This window comes from Ranitomeya variabilis, chromosome 2 (assembly GCF_051348905.1).
Source record: "Ranitomeya variabilis isolate aRanVar5 chromosome 2, aRanVar5.hap1, whole genome shotgun sequence".
NCBI lineage: Eukaryota > Metazoa > Chordata > Amphibia > Anura > Dendrobatidae > Ranitomeya > Ranitomeya variabilis.
The window spans coordinates 597,100,247-597,120,522 of NC_135233.1; the positions used below are offsets into that span (position 1 = coordinate 597,100,247).

At 45.4% G+C, this 20,276-nt stretch overlaps 2 protein-coding genes across 3 annotated transcripts in view; both read right to left on the reverse strand.

Annotated features, from left to right (window-relative positions):
* Positions 1-2,774: 2,774 nt before the first annotated feature.
* LOC143807213 (NAD(P)H dehydrogenase [quinone] 1-like) lies at positions 2,775-8,867 on the reverse strand. The gene is made up of 6 exons (XM_077288526.1): positions 8,693-8,867; positions 8,016-8,180; positions 7,234-7,364; positions 6,830-6,943; positions 5,471-5,572; positions 2,775-4,678 (listed from the first exon to the last, which is right to left on the reverse strand). Exons 1-6 carry the CDS (start codon positions 8,697-8,699, stop codon positions 4,367-4,369), a joined length of 831 nt encoding a protein of 276 aa, XP_077144641.1. The 5' UTR covers positions 8,700-8,867; the 3' UTR covers positions 2,775-4,366.
* A 6,076-nt stretch (positions 8,868-14,943) lies between these two features.
* Positions 14,944-20,276, reverse strand: part of NOB1 (NIN1 (RPN12) binding protein 1 homolog) — a 30,423-nt gene continuing 25,090 nt past the window's right edge. For both annotated transcript variants that reach the window (XM_077288528.1, XM_077288529.1), the window contains 2 exons: positions 16,205-16,349; positions 14,944-15,565 (listed from right to left, as the gene is read on the reverse strand). In XM_077288528.1, coding sequence (XP_077144643.1) covers positions 15,296-15,565; positions 16,205-16,349 — 415 coding nt within the window. In that variant the 3' untranslated portion in view covers positions 14,944-15,295. The remainder of the gene's footprint in view (positions 15,566-16,204; positions 16,350-20,276) is intronic.

Here is a 20,276-nt window from a genome sequence, read left to right on the forward strand (position 1 = left end):
CAGGCTTCACATTGCGTTTGCAGAGCGAGCCCCTAATGTACCTAAACAGTAGAACCCCCCCACAAGTGACCCCATATTGGAAACTAGACCCCCCAAGGAACGTATCTAGATGTGTTGTGAGAACTTTGAACCCCCAAGTGTTTCACTACAGTTTATAACGCAGAGCCGTGAAAATAAAAAATCTTTTTTTTTTTCCACAAAAATTATTTTTTAGCCCCCAGTTTTGTATTTTCCCAAGGGTAACAGGAGAAATTGGACCCCAAAAGTTGTTGTCCAATGTGTTCTGAGTACGCTGATACCCCATATGTTGGGGTAAACCCCTGTTTGGGCGCACGGGAGAGCTCAGAAGGGAAGGAGCACTGTTTTACTTTTTCAACGCAGAATTGGCTGGAATTGAGATCGGACGCCATGTCGCGTTTGGAGAGCCCCTGATGTGCCTAAACAGTGGAAACCCCCCAATTATAAATTAAACCCTAATCCAAACACATCCCTAACCCTAATCCCAATGGTAACCCTAACCACACCCCTAACCCTGACACACCCCTAACCCTAATCCCAACCCTATTCCCAACCGTAAATGTAATCCAAACCCTAACCCTAACTTTAGCCCCAACCCTAACCCTAACTTTAGCCCCAACCCTAACTGTAGCCTTAACCCAATCCCCAACCCTAACCCTAGCCCTAACCCTAACCCTAATGGGAAAATGGAAATAAATACATTTTTTTATTTTTTGCTAACTAAGGGGGTAATGAAGGGGGCTTGATTTACTTTTGTAGCGGGATTTTTAGCGGATTTTTATGATTGGCTGTTGTCACACACTGAAAGATGCTTTTTACTGCAAAAAATATTTTTTGCGTTACCACATTTTGAGAGCTATAATTTTTCCATATTTTGGTCCACAGAGTCATGTGATGTCTTGTTTTTTGCGGGACAAGTTGACGTTTTTATTGGTACCATTTTCGGGCACGTGACATTTTTTGATCACTTTTTATTCCGATTTTTGTGAAGCAGGATGACCAAAAACCAGCTATTCATGAATTTCTTTTGGGGGAGGCGTTTATACCGTTCCGCGTTTGTAAAATGGATAAAGCCGTTTTATTCTTCGGGTCAGTACGATTACAGCGATACCTCATATATATCTTTTTTTATGTTTTGGCGCTTTTATACGATAAAAACTATTTTATAGAAAAAATAATTATTTTTTGCATCCCTTTATTCTGAGGACTATAACTTTTTTAGTTTTTCTTTGATGACGCTGTATGGTGGCTCATTTTTTGCGGGACAAGATGACATTTTCAGCGGTACCATGGTTATTTATATCCGTCTTTTTGATCGCGTGTTATTCCACTTTTTGTTTGGCTGTATGATAATAAAGCGTTTTTTTTTGCCTCTTTTTTTTTTTTTTTTACGGTGTTCACTGAGGGGGTTAACTAGTGGGACAGTTTTATAGGTCGGGCCGTTATGGACGCGGCGATACTAAATATGTGTACTTTTATTGTTTTTTTTTATTTAGATAAAGAAATGTATTTATAGGAACAATATATATTTTTTTTTTTGGGGGGGGGGGATTTTTTTTTTTTTTTATATTTTTTTTTTTACACATGTGAATATTTTTTTTTTACACTATAACATTGCTGTGAAGCAACCTCCCTGCAGGACCCGGATGCCGTGGGCATTTTGGATCTGGGCCTGCTGCAGGGAGGAGGAGGTAAGAGACCCTCGGAGCAACGCGATTACATCGCGTTGCTCCGGGGGTCTCAGGGAAGCACGCAGGGAGCCCCCTCCCTGCGCGATGCTTCCCTATACCGCCGGAACACTGCGATCATGTTTGATCGCAGTGTGCTGGGGGTTACTGTGCCGGGGGCGGTCCGTGACCGCTCCTGGCACATAGTGCCGGATGTCAGCTGCGGTATGTCAGTTGCGATAGTCAGCTGACACCCGGCCGTGCTCCCCCCGTGAGCGCGGCTGATCGCATATGACGTACTATCCCGTCGGTGTCATACGGGCCCACCCCACCTCGACGGGATAGTACGTCTAATGTCAGAAAGGGGTTAAAGAACAATGGCAGAATGGGCGATATATATCACTGCTCAAAAATATATAGTGAACACTTAAACAACACAGTGTAACTCCAAGTCAATCACACTTCTGTGAAATCAGTCTGTCCGGTTATGAAGCAACAATGATTGTAAATCAATTTTTCCTGCTGTTTTGCAATGGAACAGACAAATTAGCAAGACAACCCCTATAAAGGAGTTGTTCGGCAGGGGGTGACCACAGACCATTTCTCTGTTCTCATCCTTTTTGACTGTTGTTTTGGTCACTTTTGCATTTTGTTATTGTTCTCACCCTTAGATGTACTGCACAGTAGCATGAGGCGGTGTCTACAACCCACAGAAGTTGCTTAGGTGGTGCTGCTCAGCCAAGATGGCACATCAATGCGAGCTGTGGCAAGAAGGGTAGTTGTGTCTGTCAGCACAGTGTCCAGGAGCCATTAGCCATTACTACAGGTAATGAGTGGAGGACAGAGGAGCCTCTTAAAGAAGAAGTTACTGGTCTGTGAGAGCCAGAAAGCTTGCATGTTTTTAGGTGACCAAATACTTATTTTCCACCATAATTGGCAAAATAAATCTTGCCAAATCAGACAAGGTGATTTTCTTGATTTGTTTTCTCATTGTGACTCTCATAGTTGTGGTCTACCTATGATGTCAATTACAGGCCTCTCTCGTCTTTTTAAGTGTGAGAACTTGCACAACTATTTTTCCCCACTGTACGGTTGATCCATATTATTATTTATTAATTTATATAGCACCATTGTTTCCATGGTGCTGTACATGAGAATGGGTTACATACAAGTTATCACTTACAATAAACAAACTAGCAATTACAGACTGATACAGAGGGGCGAGGACCCTGCCCTTGCGGGCTTACATTCTGCAGGATTATGGGGAAGGAGACAGTAGGTTGAGGGCTGCAGGAGTTCTGGTGTTGATGAGGCGGTAGCTTCGGTATTGATGAGGAGGCAGCGGGGTCAGTGCAGGCTGTAGGCTTTCCTGAAGAGATGAGTTTTCAGGTTCCGTCTGAAGGATCCGAATGTGGTTGATAGTTGGATGTGTTGGGGCAGAGAGGTCCAGAGGATGGGGGATATTCGGGAGAAGTCTTGGAGGCGGTTGGGTGGGGAGTGAACAAGTGTGGAGGAGAGAAGGAGGTCTTGGGAGGACCGGAGATTGTGTGAGGGAAGATATAGGGAGATTAGTTCAGAGATATATGGAGGAGACAGGTTATGGACGGCTTTGTAGGTTAGTATTAGTAATTTGAACTGGATATGCTGAGGGAATGGGTGCCAGTGAAGAGACTTGCAGAGGGGGGAAGCGGAGGAGTAGCGAGGAGATTAATTAGTCAGGCAGCAAAGTTAAGGATGTACTGGAGGGGTGCAAGGGTGTTAGCAGGGAGGCCACAGAAAAGGATGTTGCAGTAGTTAAGGCGGGAGATGATGAGGGCATGCACAAAAATTTTAGTAGATTGACGGATGAGGAAAGGACGGATTCTGGAGATATTTTTGAGCTGGAGGGTGTCAGGAGGTGGAAAGAGCTTGGATGTGCGGTTTGAAGGACAGGGCAGAGTCAAAGGTTACTCCGAGGCAGCGGACTTCCGGTACAGGGGAAAGCGTGATGTCGTTTAATGCAATAGATAGTTCAGGTAAGGAAGATCTATGAGATGGAAGAAAGATGAGGAGTTCAGATTTGTCCACATTGAGTTTGAGGAAGAGAGAGGAGAAAAAGGAGGATATGGCTGATAGACACTTCGGGATTCTGTACAGCAGAGAGGTGACGTCTGGGCCAGAAAGGTAGATCTGAGTGTCATCAGCATAAAGGTGGTACTGGAAGCCACGGGACTTTATGAGTTGTTCTAGGCCAAGTGCATATATTGAGAAGAGTAGGCATCTTACAACAGAGAGAGGGAGGAATGAGGGGGTAGTGTGGGACGCTGAATATGCGGATGGAAAGGTTTGAGGAGATCCAGGATAGGGCGAGGTCTTTGATGCCAAAGGAGGAGAGGATCTGTATCCTCCATTCCATGTGGAATCCAATTTTATTTTTGGCGCACCATAGACTTGAATAATCGAGTCTCGTCCAAAATCCAGAAGACACTAGTGCATGCTGCTATTTTTTTTTTTATTTCACGCTTACATTTGGTCCATGTGAAAAGAAAAAAACGGTCATCCGAACAGCCCAATTGAATAACTTTGGTCATATATATATTTCCAAATTGACCCTCGGATGATACTTTGCACCATGTCATAGTGACCAGATAAGATCCTGGCATGATTAAGAAGCCTCAGCATTACACTTTACAAGCAGTCTTTCATAACCTGGCACAGTCAGCCTTCACCTGGCTGTCAGGTGGCAGAGGTTTGCCCAGGTGTTGCCCCACGGTTGGGCTATACTTCTCATCCGCTCTGGCCTCCTCCACTTCCTTCTTCAGGACAAATCCACCAGACAAACCCTCAAAGTCCTGAATGGGAAGGTACCTGATGGGCTTTTCATCCCAAATTGTGTCCAGTCGCTTCTCCCAATTCTTAAGTATCTCCACGCGAGCTTCCTGAGGTATGTGTGCCACGGCAAATGAGATCTGAGGCTCCAGGACTTTAAATCCACAGAAATTCAAAATTCCATTCTGCAAATGCAAAAAGAACAAAACTTAAAAAAAAAAAAAAAAAAAAGGGAAAAAGTTCAAAGTGAAAAACCCTTCTTAGGCTGGGTTCACATTGCGTTACTGCAGTCCGTTCAAGGCATGCGTTAAACGAACTGCGTTAACGCAAGAGCAGAAAAAGATCGCATTATGCGATCGTGCTAGCGGGGGCATTATTACTGGAAGAGGCCAAGGATGGGGGACATTATTCCATGAAGGGGACCAGGATGGAGGGCATTGTTATAGGATGGGGAGGGGGCATTATTACAGGAAGGGACCCAGGACAGGAAACATTAATTCAGGATGGGACGTGGGACATTATTACAGGAAGGAGACTGGACGGGGGACATTATTACAGGAAGGAGACTGGACGGGGGACATTATTACATGGGAGGCAAATAGGCATGTTTTTATAGATTCTAGAACGCTACAAGGGTTTATACATCTGACCAACATGCAGGTCCATATTTTTGCACCAGGGCCCATCAGACTCTAGTTACACCGTTGGCTGCTTATATTCCATATATTCACTGTTTGCATGTATCTTGGTGCAGTTCACACAGGAAGAAGAGTAATCATAGAATCCTTCCTACATGTCATCCATATGGAGAGCTGCATTAATGGTGCCTGGGAACAAGTGGTTGGTGATCGCTCCTGTAGTTAATTATTCTTCTGCTCTCCATTCCTATGGTAACCCATAGTGGGTCTTGTATTTGTAGGCTGCACCATCCTTGTGACCGCTGCACATGAAAAGGGCAACTATCACTGATAACATACCTGCAAAGGCCACAGGAAAATATTGATGTCTCCATTAATGCCGCGGGGTGAGGACATTGCCCCAGGGCCCCCAGTGGTGAAGGATAACAGAGCTTTCTTATTCTTAAAAAAAATAAAAAAAATTAATTAAATCACAAATACGTTAAGATTTTTCCCCAGAATCTGATATTACAGCTGTCGGTAGAGATTACAGAATACATATCCATTAAATCTGGTGTCTGATAATCCAGAAAATCTAATATTCAACATAGATTGGGCCCTATCAAAGTATTTTTTTTTTTTACCTTTTATTTGCTGATGTATTTTTGCACCAAATTCTTAAAAAAGATGTGCACGCAGTTCGTGAATTTGGAGCAAAATGAAAAATGCTCTTTTTAAAATGCAACATAAGATTTGGATAAGCAAAGCTGTCGAGGAGAAAAAAAGCCAAAAAAAAGTATAGATAATCAGGCTTAAACAATGAGGCTATGTTCACACGATGCGGTTTTTGCTGCGGATCCGCAGCGGATTTGAGGCTGCGGATCCGCATCCTTTTTCCATGCAGGGTACAGTACAATGTTACCCTATGGAAAAGAAAATCCGCTGTTCCGACGTTCCTTTTTTCCGCTGGAAAATCCGCGCCGATTTTCTGCGGAAAAAAAGAAGTACCATGTCAATTCTTTCTGCGGATTCCGCAGCGGGTTTCCACCAGCACCAATAGGAAAGTGCAGTTGGAAACCCGCAGTGGAATCCGCAGAAGAAAAAGCACACAAAACCGCAGTGAAAAGCACCATGGATTTGCGCTGCGGGTTTTGCCAAAAAAGGACCTGAAAATTCCGCAGCAGAAAAAGGAACGTGTGAACAAGCCCTAAAGCCATTAAGAAAAAAAAGCAAATGACTCCAGAAAAGTGGAGAAACAACAATGATGAATCGGGGCCAAAATGACAGTTCTGGGCTCACAGAGGCCACAGGCTTCCGGAAAAAAAATGGAAAATAAGTACCGTAAGTGGATAGGTGAACTGACCTGCTTGGCCACGCCCAGGGTGCACAGAGTAGCTAATTAGCATATATGAATAAGGAACCATTTCTGGCAAATGTGGCAAAGAAAAATAAAACTAAGAACAATGCAAAACAAAAAACAAAAGTTAGGTTAAAAAAATGCAAATGGTAAATTGGGGCCTGAAAGTACTTTTTTTTAATTTTTTTAAATTAGGGCTATGCCCCCTACAAGGTGTTGTGCTTCGTTTGAACAGTCATTTTGTGCTGACACACTCCCTTTAAGGGGATATGAACTTTCACAGTATATAGCAGATACATTTTGTACATGTGTGACTCTTGTGTATGACGGATCAGATATAAAAGTCAATGAGGTCAGTTTACCTTGAATGGCCCTTCAGAATAGAAAGTTTGATAGCTGTATGCAAACCCCATAGAGAAGACTCGCTCCACCCAACCCTTCATTAGGGCGGGCATGCCGAACCAGTACAACGGGAACTGGGGAAGAAAAAATATAAAATCACTTTAAATTTAAGCCAAAGCCAGCCCCCTTCTGTCTCTGCAACAGCTGTGGTGGAGACCCCAAAATGCCAAAAAGAGAATGCTAATGTCATGTACCACTCTTCAGACCATGTAATGGGCATAAACATGGATTTAAAGGTGTTTTGTGCAATATAGATTTTATTTTTTGTTTGTAATCGGACCCTCTGGGTGACATATGGTAACACAGGTTGCAGCCTCTGGACTCAAATTTTGGGTTTAGCTACCGTAATTATTTTATTACTTACCTGAAAGATCACAAGATCAGCTTTCTCCACCTTCTTCTGCTCTTCCTTTATGTCACTGGCGAGGCGTCCCTCCTGCCACGCTATCAGAGTCTCTGCGCCATATTTGAAATTATTCGGCTCCTTGGGGCTACCTGTATTATAGCAGGATTGGTTATAAATGGCCTTTATCACATTATTGCAGAAATGTATGGTTAGTAAGAGTAGCCGCCAATTTGTGTTTCTCTAGCTATTGTAGAACTACAATTCCCAGCATGCCAGCTGGAGAGCCTCTAGATTTCTATAAAGCCCAGTCTTGGGATCTGGGAATTAGCTTCAATTCAAAATATTACCTATGTACACCAGTGGCAATGTTTCTGGAACACAAATTACTTTTTCTTATACTGGACAATCCCTTTAAAGAGGAGCGACCACCTGCCATAAATGTGTAATTGTTTTATATAGTGTATATGCTGCTGTTCTCCTGAACTTAGCACTGTTTTTCTTTTCTTCCTGCGCCTCCCTGTTCAGGAGATATGGCCCCTTCTTCCCTGTATATAAATCTAGGCTTGTTAGCTAAGTGGGCGTGGTTGTGACCAGGAAGAATTGATGACCACGCCCACTTCGATAAAAGGACTTGATTTATTTTCAGGGAAGCAGGGGCCATATCTCAGGAATGTAGGGTCCCATGAAGAAAAGGAAAACAATGCCAGATTAAGGAGAACTGTGTAATTTAGACAATGTAAGAAAATTACTTATTTATAGTAAGTGACAGACCCCCTTTAAGTGCTGATTATAAGTTTTACCTGTGATATCATCTCGTGACAGGACAGAGTGAAACTTCATCTCATAAAGATCAGACACAAGGACCGTCCATCCATTCTTCTCTAGAGCTGCCTTAGTTGCTTCTTTCATGGCATAGTTAAAAGATGCCCGTTCCTGGTGAGCTAATACAATCAGTGCAGTTTTGCCTGTAAATAGCAGAACACATAAATAAGTCATTTTGTAAGTTTTGGCTCCCCTTCCAAGCCACTCATTTGGTCACATATTTGGAATTGCTTGACTAACGAATCCCTAATATGTTGCCAATCACATAGTAATAACATATTAGGGAATTGCAGTTTGAATAACGTAAAATGATCTCAAGGTGGAAGTTGATAAAAAATAAAAATAAGTTTAAAATGTACAGCTGTTAACCCCGTGTTAACATCCTGGATACATTTAGTATGTAAAATTACTAACCATAAACTTACAATAAATAAAAAATAATAATAATAATAATAAATCATACCAATAGGAACTGCAGATAATATCGGCCATTGGGACCATTGGTTTTATCCCAAAACGTCCATGGGCAATGAGCAACCCTTTAGGAAACTGGGCAGAGCAGCTCTTAAAGGACCCCTTGGATATTAAATTTTACACTTTTTATATCATAAAATGAGCAAGGTGCACCCTCCTGGGGGACACACTGGAAACTCACCTGACATGGCGTCCTTTTACTGTCCTCGTCTAAACCAGAAGAGAAGGATTCACCTTTGCTCAGTTGATGTCGCCTTATTGACGTGTGCACTAGAACTGCAGATCATTGGGAGAAACCGGTGATTTTATAGAGTAGGTGGACTGACTTGTCGTGCCGGAGGAGCTGTCACCGTGACAAGGGAAAAGAACAAATTATGAAATTTACTCTATGAAAACACCCCACCTCCCGCCTCTGCTACAGTGACAGAATAGACCCCAGCCCATAACCCGGCAGATTCCTCCAGGTGTAAATATTGAAAAATAACTAATGGAAAATTATATCATTATTATGTGCACAGGGAATAGCAGAGACGAACGAGAATTAGTAAAAAAAAAAAAAAAAAAATGCAAAAAATCCACAGTAGGTTTTCCGAAAACTTTGTATCACTTTAGACTTCATACAATAAGATTAAAGGGGTTTTCCACCAATAGAAAAAGTTCGTTAGTGGGTTTTTAACTAAATTAATGTAACTTACTAAAATATTTAAGTCTTCAAAAACTATATAGATTGCCCAGTTTCATTTTCCCTCATGTGGTCCCAGAAGTGGGGCTTCTGTTGTCAGTTGCGATGGTAAACTCCAGTGGCAGGAAGTTTACTCCTGTCTTCATGTCGGCTGGTTCAGAGTCTAAGCTAAGCCAGCCTCCTTCCCTTTCTCTACATCAGATGTAATAAAAAGGTGCTGGCTTAGCTAATGAACTAATTCAGGTAGCCAGCTCCCTTTTCTGTCTCTGCTGCAATATACAAAAAACATCTGGCTTAGTTATTGAATTGAACATGAAAGCCAGCCCCCTTCTCTGTCTCAGCTACGACGGAGAAGGAACTGGCTTAGGTAATGAACCGAGCCAGGCAGACAGGCCCCGTCTCTGTCTTCGCATAACCTGCAATAAAAAAAAAGCATGTGGCTTAACTAATGAAATGAGCCAGCCAGCCAGCCCCTTTCTCTGTATCTATCAGCTACAATAAAAAAAGGGTCTGGTTTAGTTAATTAACTCAGCCCACCCCATTTTCTGTATCTATCGGCTGCAATAAAAAAGGGTGTGACTTAGCTAATGAACTGAGCCAACCCACTTCTCTGCATCTATCCGCGGCATTAAAAAGGATCTGGCTTAGCTAGTGAACTGAGCCAGACCCTTCGCTGTATATCAGCTGCAATACAAAAAAAGGGTCTGGCTTAGCTAATGAACTGAGCCAGCCCCCCTTTTCTGTATGTATCAGCTGCAATAAAAAAGGGTCTGGCTTAGCTAATTAACTGAGTTTGCCCCCTTCTCTGTATATGAGCTGCAATAAAAAAGGGTCTGACATAGCTAATGAACTGAGCCAGCCCCATTCTCTGTATATGAGCTGCAATAAAAAGGGTCTGGCTTAGCTAATGAACTGAGCAAGCCCCCTTCTCTGTATATGAGCTGCAATAATAAGGGTCTGGCTTTGCTAATGAACTGAGCAAGCCCCCTTCTCTGTATATGAGCTGCAATAAAAAGGGTCTGGCTTAGCTAGTGAACTGAGCAAGCCCCCTTCTATGTATATGAGCTGCAATAAAAAGGGTCTGGCTTAGCTAGTGAACTGAGCAAGCCCCCTTCTATGTATATGAGCTGCAATAAAAAGGGTCTAGCTTAGCTAATGGACTGAGCCAGCCCCTTCTCTGTATATCATTTGCAATAAAAAGTGGTCCGGTTTAGCTAATGAACTGAGCAAGCATCCTTCTCTGTATATCAGTTGCAATAAAAAAAAAAGGGTCTGGCTTAGCTAATGAACTGAGCAAGCCCCCTTCTCTGTATATGAGCTGCAATAAAAAGGGTCTGGCTTAGCTAATGAACTGAGCAAGCCCCCTTCTCTGTATATGATCTGCAATAAAAAAGGGTCTGGTGTTGTGAACTCTGTTTTCGGGCTCCCTCTTGTGGTCACAGGTGGTATTGTGTGAGTTTTATTTTTGGGCTCCCCCTGGTGGCTTTGTTTGTTATCTTGCGGGTCTGTGGCTGGATCAGCTGCCTCGTTATTCACTAGGGAGGTTCCTATTTAGCTCTGCTTCACCTCCACTTGTTGCCGGCTGTCAATGTATTCAGTGCTATTCTGATTACTCCTGACTATCTTCGTTTTCTGTCTCATCATGAGAAGCTAAGTTCTGTTTGATTATTTTTTGCTCATCTGTCTGCAATATGATTTCTGTTTATGATGAGTTTAGTCCAGCTTGCTAATATGTGATTTCTTGCTGCTGGTAAGCTCTGGGGTACGGAGTTGCTTCCCCCGCACCGTTAGTTGGTGCGGGGGCTCGAGCAATCTCTGCGTGGATATTTTGAATAGGGTTTTTTGTTGACCGCACAGTTCCCTTCCTATTTTCTGCTATCTAGTGTTAGTGGGCCTCATTTGCTAAATCTATTTCATCTCTGCGTATGTGCTTTCCCCTTAACTCACCGTTAATATTTGTGGGGGGCTTTTCTATATCTTTGGGGTCATTTCTCTGAGGCAAGTGAGGACTTACTTTCTCTCTAGGAATAGTCAGTTTCTCAGGCCGTGACGAGACGTCTAGGATTTCCAGGTAACGTTCCACGGCTACCTATAGTTGTGTGCGGATAGGATCAGGTTGCGGTCAATCCAGTTACCACTTCCCCAGAGCTAGTCTTCGGTTCAGTTTCTTAGCTAGTCAGATTTGCGATCCTTGCCACTAGGATCATAACAGTCTGGCTTAGTTAATGAACTGAGCCAGCCCCCCTCTCTGTATATGAGCTGCAATAATAAGGATCTGGCTTAGCTAATAACCTGAGCCAGCCCCCCTCACTGTATATGAGCTGCAATAAAAAAGTGTCCGGTTTAGCTAATGAACTGAGCAAGCACCCTGTTGTGAACTGTGTTTCTGGGCTCCCTCTGGTGGTCACTAACGGTATTGTGTTAGGCATGTCTGGTTGCAGGCCTGAGCTCCAGCTGTGTCGTTAAGCAGCGGGTGTTCCCTATTTAAGTCTCCTCCGGACTCAGTCTCTTGCCTGGCATCGTTGTATCCAGACCTATATGGTCTCCTCCGGATTCCTTTCAGTCTGTCTCATGCAAGAAAAGCTAAGTCCGTTTTGTATAATTTGGATCGTTTGCATTTTTCAGTGTCTTTGTCCAGCTTGCTTAATATTTGATTTTCTGGCTCGCTGGAAGCTCTAGGGGGCTGATATTCTCCCTCCGCACCGTCAGTCGGTGTGGGGGTTCTTGAATGTTCAGCGTGGATGTTTTTGTAGGGTTTTCTGCTGACCGCATAGTCCACTGTCTATTTTCTGTCTATCTAGACTAGTGGGCCTCACTTTGCTGAATCTAGTTCATCTCTACGTTTGTGTTTTCCTCTTGCCTCACCGTTATTATTTGTTGGGGGCTTTCTATATCTTTGGGGTTCAATTTCTCTGGAGGCAAGTGAGGTCTTATTTTCCCTCTAGGGGTAGTCAGTTCTCCGGCTGGCTCGAGACGTCTAGAACCAACGTAGGCACGTTCACCGGCTGCTTCTAGTTGTGTGTGTTAGGATCAGGTATTCGGTTAGCCCAGTTTCCACCTCCCTAGAGCAGTATTTATGTTTTTGCTATCTTGCCGGAATATCAGAGATCCTCTACCACTGGGATCATAACAGCACCCATCTCTGTATATCAGTTGCAATAAAAAAAGGGTCTGGCTTAGCTAATGAACTGAGCCAGCCCCCCTCTCTGTATATGAGCTGCAATAAAAAGGGTCAGGTTTAGCTAATTAACTGAGCAAGCCCCCTTCTCTGTATCTGAGCTGCAATAAAAAGGGTCTGGCTTAGCTAATGAACAGAGCAAGCCCCCTTCTCTGTATATGATCTGCAATAAAAAGGGTCTGGCTTAGCTAATGAACTGAGCGAGCCCCCTTCTCTGTATATGAGCTGCAATAAAAAGGGTCTGGCATAGCTAATGAACTAAGCCAGCCCCTTCTCTGTATATCATTTGCAATAAAAAAGTGTCCGGTTTAATGAACTGAGCAAGTACCCTTCTCTGTATATTAGTTGCAATAAAAAAAGGGTCTGGCTTAGATAATGAACTGAGCCAGCCTCCTTCTCTGTATATGAGCTGCAATAAAAAGGGTCAGGTTTAGCTAATGAACTGAGCCAGCCCCCTTCTCTATATGAGTTGCAATACAAAGGGTCTGGCTTAGCTAATTAACTGAGCAAGCGCCCTTCTATGTATATGAGCTGCAATAAAAAGGGTCTGCTTAGGTAATGAAAGAAGCCAGCCCCCTTCTTTGTCATGGACACATGCAACAGGAAGTGAAAATACATTATCACTGAAGCTTACAAATTAAAATGTATTAGTAACTTGAATTTATTTAGATTTGAAATCCAATGAAAAATCTTTTGTCAATCAACCCCTTAAACAGGCACAATTGTATTACTTCAAGAGGATCAGTTGCCATCACTCACAGGTCAGGAAACGCATAATTCCCACTAATGGAGAATCCGCTCTCAATAGAACTTGCCAGTCCCAGAGGTGGCACCCGTCTCCAGAACATGCTATGAAAGGCGCATGTGTGGCGCTCTCCTTACACTTCTATGGGAAGTTACTTAATAATTTACAGCTCAGTAACGCATTGGCTCTGAATGAATAAGTAACGGAAAGAAGCATCTTGGAGGGTGTGTGCCAACCTGGCACCGCGCCACAAAGTAACCAAACCCGATGCCTCAATGAAGACATCACTGACTCATGCGATTCTCATTATGGCGGCATTTCTGCCTCCACAGTCCCAGGCCGCAGACCACGGCCAGGGAAATGTGAGCACTTCATGTATGGAGTAGACAACAAGCACGACTACAAGAGTATGGATCGACAAAGAAAAGAAAGTTCTATGCAAAAACCCAAGGGCGGTATAACCCTGGAGCCGCGGATGCATTTTGAACTTGGGTCACTAGATGATCCGGAGCTATCCTTTGATTATTTTATAGTCAGGTGGTCCAGAGCCGAGACCCCTGTAATGCAGCTTATTGTGCACAGAGGACGGTTCTCAGTGCAGATTTCGGACGCACGGTGACTCAGCTTTCCACATTCAGAGCGTGAGACGCTGCCTCCTAAAGGTTAAACATAGAACAGATGCAGGAATAGCAGGTCCGCCGTGGTTCAGCCTCATGCTGAGTCACTGACTGTCACGTCCTCATTCCCCGCGATGGGCTCTTACGTCCTCCGCCCTTCCCAGATTTGCTGAACAGTTCTCGGCTCAGTGAGAATCTTCTGCTTATTCCGCTCCCTGTCCAAGATGACGGCTCCAAAACCAAATGACAATGGTGAAAGTTATAAGAAAAAGTTTCTCAGCTACTCCTAAGATCAGGCATGCAACGGACCCCTAACCAGGCCAAAAATAAAAATGAGAAGGCACAATTCTGTAACTGCAATGCAGGCACTATGTAATCAGAAGGCATACATTTGCTGATATCTTGGCATCTGGAGGGGGCTTCCGCACTGGTGAATTCCAGGCTTATCATAACCTATCCTAAGGATAAGTCAGCGACATCAATAACATGATACTGGGGGTCCAACGCCTGAAACCGAGGCAGAAGAGCACACTAATTACTGGATGATGGTGAGAACTTGGCTCCTATGGAAGTGAATTGGCGCAGATTTGCAATATCCAGAGCAAGGACAGTGCAGCTCTGCTCCATTCTCTTCTTACATCTGATCTGCACCAGAGCAGAAAACAGCTGATCAGAGGGACTGTCCAGAGTAAGAGTCCACCGATCTGCCTCTGCTGACCTACCCCAAGCGGCCATGCACGTGACTATTTTCAGGTCAAATGCAAATTTACCAAAACATAGTACAAGTGCAAGCCAAATATTACTCTATCGGGATGTGAACGTGTCCAATTTTTAACTTTGTCAAAGAAAGAGAATCGCAGCATGCCAGAGTGGGATCCGACTATTTCAGAGCACACTCAGCTGTGCTAAACAATGAGTCTGTATTAACCAGTGGTCTGCACTTAGATGACATCCGAGTGCAGTCCGATTTTCACGGACTACACAAAACCATTTCCTCCACCCTAGAAAAATCAGCCTGATTCATTAGGATGAGAGAAGATACTTGTGTGACCCCATTCTAAGGATAGATCATCAATATGACAAGCCTGGAGAACTCCTTCAACTAGGTGCAGCTTCCACAAAACATGGCTCCCATCTAAAACCAGCTTCAGAGGAGATCGGAGAGGAGTACAGATCATTTTAAATAAAAAATAAATTCAAGGTAAGCAAGTTGTTTCTAAATTACACAACGCTCAACGTAAATTTTATTACTAGAATGTAGTCCATGTTACCGAAAATTATTATTATCAAATACACAGAAGCATTTCCAGATTTAATACCGGAACACGTCAGGATTTAAGATCCTTCAATTTTTTTAAACCCAAAGGACAACAGAGCCGGACACAAATGTTTGTTTGGCAGCAGAGTAAATGCCACCATAAAGTCTTGGAACTTTCGGCCCCTTGGAGGAGACTTTTTTCCCCTCTACTCCCCGTCCATAAAAGTATTCCTTCAACGAGCAGTGAGTCCCCTCCATGGCTGACGTAAGGCACGTTATAAATAAGTGTCTTCCCTCTCCTCTCTCATCTCTTGGTCACTCCTTTTTTCCGGGGGGCGTTGGGGTTCACCCTCTTTCGCCCGGCTCCTATTGCTCCATCTCTGATGTTTAGATTAGCGGCTCGGCTGTAAATGTCGTTTTCTACGAATGGCGAGGCTCCGGCGATGTAATCCGGGTTGAAGACGTCCGTTTTGGATCTCGCCTTGTTGGATAGACGCTGCTGGGGGAATTTCTGGTCGTCCACTAGTTGGGGGTTGGAGGCGTGCTTGCCACCTTGTGGGGCCGGCAAGGAGTACTGCAGGGAGACAGAAGAAGGACAGTGAGGACATGAAGCCGACCAGCGTGACTTTAGCTGTGCATTGATACAAGTCAGGTATAATGGCAGAAAGTATCAACAGCTGCACTATTCTATAGTGATCACGGCAATACCACCTGGTGGTCACTTGTGGAACAGCAAAAAAAAAAAAAAAAATGCATACAGAACAACATACCGTGGCTGCCCCATCATCATACACGGTACTGATCTCAATATAAAATAGGATATTTACAGCATACATTCACATTTTATAGCTTTCTGCTATAGTGTCAAAACCAGGATAAGCATTACCTAGGAAAAAAATTAAATAAAAACTCTAGCAAGGCTGTAAGCATACTCTCTAGAAAACTTACAGGATATGCCAGTACATAGGCCCAGACTCATTATTGCAATCACTTTTTTTTTATTTATTTATTTATTTTTTTTTACAGTGTGCTTTAATTTTAAAATGTTTTGGATCAACTTTATGTATACCACATATTGGTACAAATTTTGCATCACATAAGTGCGACACTTTGGCACTAAAAAGTTATTAAAACAGGTAAAAGACAAAAGAGCAAAATGATGAACGCAGGCATTTGTTATACATCCTTTTAGATAAATACATTCATGCCTTACCCGCATCCCACGGGTGTTGAATACTTTGGGGTTTCGGGAGAAATGCATGTGGAGGCCGCCATCTTCATTTACGGACACAGCAATCTTCTTCAGGGTCTTATTGCCACAGTTGGGACAGAACAACTTGGTCATGTCTGCTGTCGTCCTGAAATAGAAAAGGAGATTTGTGTGTACTCACCGTAAAATCTCTTTCTCTTAGCCTCTAATTGGGGGACACAGGACCATGGGTGTTATGCTGCTGTCCACTAGGAGGAGACACTATGCATAATCTGAAAAAGATTAACTGTGGCTCCTCCTGTGCAGTATACACCCCTGGACGGCATCAGCCTTCTCCAGTTTTGTGCCAAAGCAGTAGGAGGAACGTAACATGAATAACATAATTATGCCTGTAAGAAGGCAACTATGTACGAGCTCAAGAAACAATATGAGAACTCAGTTACAACAGCCCGGAAAGGGCAACAGGGTGGGAGCTGTGTCCCCCAATTAGAGGCTAAGAGAGAGATTTTACGGTGAGTACACAAAAATCTCCTTTACTCTGTCGCCTCATTGGGGGACACAGGACCATGGGACGTCCTAAAGCAGTCCCTGGGTGGGAAGCAATGGACGAATATTGTGCAGACAGGCCCGTACACTTAGGGCACCGCCGCCTGCAGGACACGTCTACCCAGGCTCGCGTCCGCTGAGGACTGGGTATGAACCCTGTAGTGTTTAGTAAATGTGTGTAAGCTAGTCCAAGTGGCCGCCTTACACACTTGTTGTGCCGAAGCCTGGTGCCGAATGGCCCAGGAGGCCCCTACCGCCCGTGTAGAGTGTGCCGTAATACCGGCTGGAAGAGGAGAATTCTTAAGGCGGTACGCCTCTTGTATGGTGGATTTGATCCACCTGGCAAGAGTAGCTTTGGAAGCTGGCATACCCTTGTGACCGCCTTCCGGAAGGAGGAAAAGAGAATCAGACCTCCGGAAGGACGCAGTCCTAGACACGTATATACGCAAAGCCCTGACAAGGTCAAGCGTATGCAGAGCCTTCTCCACTCTATGAACCGGAACCGGACAAAGGGATGGTGGTGAAATTTCCTCATTGAGGTGGAAGTCGGACACAACCTTCGGAAGGAAGGATGGGACCGTACGAAGAACTACCTTGTCCTGGTGAAATGCCAGGAAAGGCCGTCTGCAGGAGAGTGCTGTCAGTTCAGACACCCTGCGTAGCGAGGTGATTGCCACCAGGAAAACCACCTTCTGGGAAAGAAGGCGGAGCGGGACCTCCTTAAGGGGTTCGAAGGGTGGTTCCTGCAATGCTGTCAGTACCAGGTTGAGGTCCCACGTTTCTAGTGGTCGTCTGTAGGGGGGAACCAATCGGGAAACCCCCTGAAGGAAAGTCCTTACTTGCGGCTTGGTAGCAATGCGCTTTTGGAAAAGCACTGAGAGGGCTGACACCTGGCTCTTAAGCGAGCCCAATGACAGCCTGGCCTCCAGACCCGCTTGGAGAAAACCAAGAACTTTGGGTAGGGAATAAGGGAGTGGGATCTGGCCACGAGATTCGCACCAGGTAAAGAAAGCTTTCCAGGTACGGTAATAAATCTTGGCAGAGGCTGGTTTCCGTGCTCTGATCATGGTTCCAATGACATCTGTAGGGAGCCCTGCCTGGGTTAGAACCCAGGTCTCAAGGGCCACACCGTCAAATTGAGAGCCCCTGAGTTCTGGTGGTAGAACGGCCCTTGTGATAGAAGATCGTGGCGGTCGGGGAGACACCAGGGGCGTCTGCTGTGAGTTGTACGATGTCGGCGTACCATGTGCGTCTGGGCCAGTCCGGTGCAATGAGGATGGTTGGAACTCCCTCTTGTTTGATCTTCCTCACCACTCTGGATATCAGGGGGAGAGGTGGAAAAATATACAGAAGCTGGAACTGGGTCCAGTCCTGAACCAGAGCGTCTGCTCCGAGCGACCGCGGACCGTGTGTTCTGGCCATGAAGTTGGAGACCTTGGCATTGAAATGGGATGCCATTAGGTCCACATCCGGGGTCCCCCAGCGGAGACAGATCTGTTGAAAAATTTCGGGATGGAGAGACCACTCTCCCGAGTCTATTCCTTGTCGGCTGAGGAAGTCTGCTTCCCAGTTGTCCACACCCGGAATGTGGACCGCCGAAAGAACCGACCCTGTGTCCTCCGCCCAGCGGAGGATATGTGACACTTCCCGCATCGCCTGGGTACTGCGGGTCCCCCCTTGATGATTCACATATGCCACAGCCGTGGCATTGTCCGACTGTATCCTGATGTGAGAGGCTGCCAATAAGTGATGGAAGGCCCTCAATGCCAGAAGGATGGCACGAATTTCCAGGATGTTGATGGGCATGGTCGCTTCCGCTGGGGACCACTTGCCCTGTGCCCTGTGGTGTAGGTGCACCGCACCCCAACCCGTCAGACTCGCGTCGGTGGTCAGAACCTTCCATTGACCTGAGAGAAAGGATTTCCCCTTTGCTAGCGAGGTTGGCTTGAGCCACCAGTGCAGGGACCTCCTGGTTGACGACGTTAGCTGGAACTCCCTGTCGAGAGAGCAGGGATTCCTGTCCCAGGACTTGAGAATGGCTAGTTGGAGAGGTCTGAGGTGAAACTGGGCAAATGGGACGGCTTCTATTGCTGCTGTCATCTTGCCGAGGACTCTCGGCAAACCGGAGAGATCGAGGGGGTTTGCGGAGGAGGGTGCGAACTGCTAGTCGGAGGGCCAGTGCCTTGTCCTTGGGAAGGAGCACTAGACCCCTGGAAGTGTTGAATAACATTCCCAGGAAGGTCAGGGACTGACTCGGGGTTGGTGATGACTTTTGTAGGTTGATTAACCAGCCCATGCGACTGAGAGTATCGGTTGTGATTGAGACGCTGAGCTCGCAGTCCTTGAAGGTGGGAGCCTTGATGAGTAGATCGTCCAGGTATGGAACGACTACTATGCCTCTGGAATGCAGGACGTCCATGGTTGCTGCCATGACCTTGGTGAACACTCTGGGAGCCGTGGCGAGTCCAAAGGGGAGAGCCACGAATTGGTAGTGGTCCTGGCCTATTGCGAACCTGAGAAACCTCTGATGGGCAGGTGCAATGGGTATATGCAGGTATGCGTCTTGTATGTCTATGGAGGCGAGATATTCTCCCTTCTCCATGGACGCAATGATGGACCGAAGGGACTCCATGCGGAAGTGACGGACCCGTACATATTTGTTGAGCTGTTTTAGGTCTAGTATGGGCCGTACGCTGCCTCCTTTCTTGGGAACTACGAACAGATTGGAGTAGAACCCTCGGAAGCGGTCGGTCGTGGGTACCGGTACTATGACTCCTGCGTGAAAAAGCGAGGAGACCGCTTGGTGGTAGGCTCGAGCCTTGGCTGGCGGTTTTGGGGGGACAGAGAGGAAGAACCGGTCCGGTGGGTTGGAGGTGAAGTCTATTTTGTATCCGGAAGACACTAGTTCCGTGACCCACCTGTCTTCTGTAATAGGCAGCCAGACTTGATGAAAGAGCAAAAGTCGGCCGCCTACTGGTGTGGTGTCTTCCGGAGTCCGTGAGTCATGAGGAGGAGAAGGTCTGAGATTTTCCTCCTCTGGGCTTAGACTGGCCTGCTTTTGACTGCCAGGTCTTGTCCGACCTTTGCGTCGATCGTGAGTTGTCCCTGCATGGGGAACGGTTACGATTTTGTACTGGACGTGAGACGGACCAGCCGGAGGAATTCCGAAAGGATCGGAATAGAGTTTGGTTACGCTTCTTGTAAGTGTGTTTAGGTTTCAGTTGGGGAAGAGAAGTACTCTTACCCCCTGTGGCGTTGGATATCATGGTATCCAACTGTTCACCGAAAAGTCTCCCACTGAGGTAGGGGAGGTGCGTGAGGGACTTCTTTGAGGCTGCGTCCGCTTTCCATTCCCGCAGCCAGAGGATACGCCGAATCGTGATGGCGTTTGATGCTATCCCCGCGACTCCCCTTGCTGAATCCAGAGCTGCATGGAGCATGTAGTCTGCTACAACTGCAATTTGAACCGCTTGGTCCGACAGTTCAGGAGCGGATGCTTGGAAGGCTTGTAAATTCTTTGCCCAGGCCA

Excerpts from the sequence above, each read along its gene's own strand:
- LOC143807213 (XM_077288526.1), bottom strand. Across the intron at positions 6,944-7,233 it reads CTGATCTTGTGATCTTTCAG|TTCCCGTTGTACTGGTTCGG; the intron begins GTAAGTAATAAA and ends TTTCTTCCCCAG. Across the intron at positions 4,679-5,470 it reads TTTTCCTGTGGCCTTTGCAG|AATGGAATTTTGAATTTCTG; the intron begins GTATGTTATCAG and ends TTGCATTTGCAG.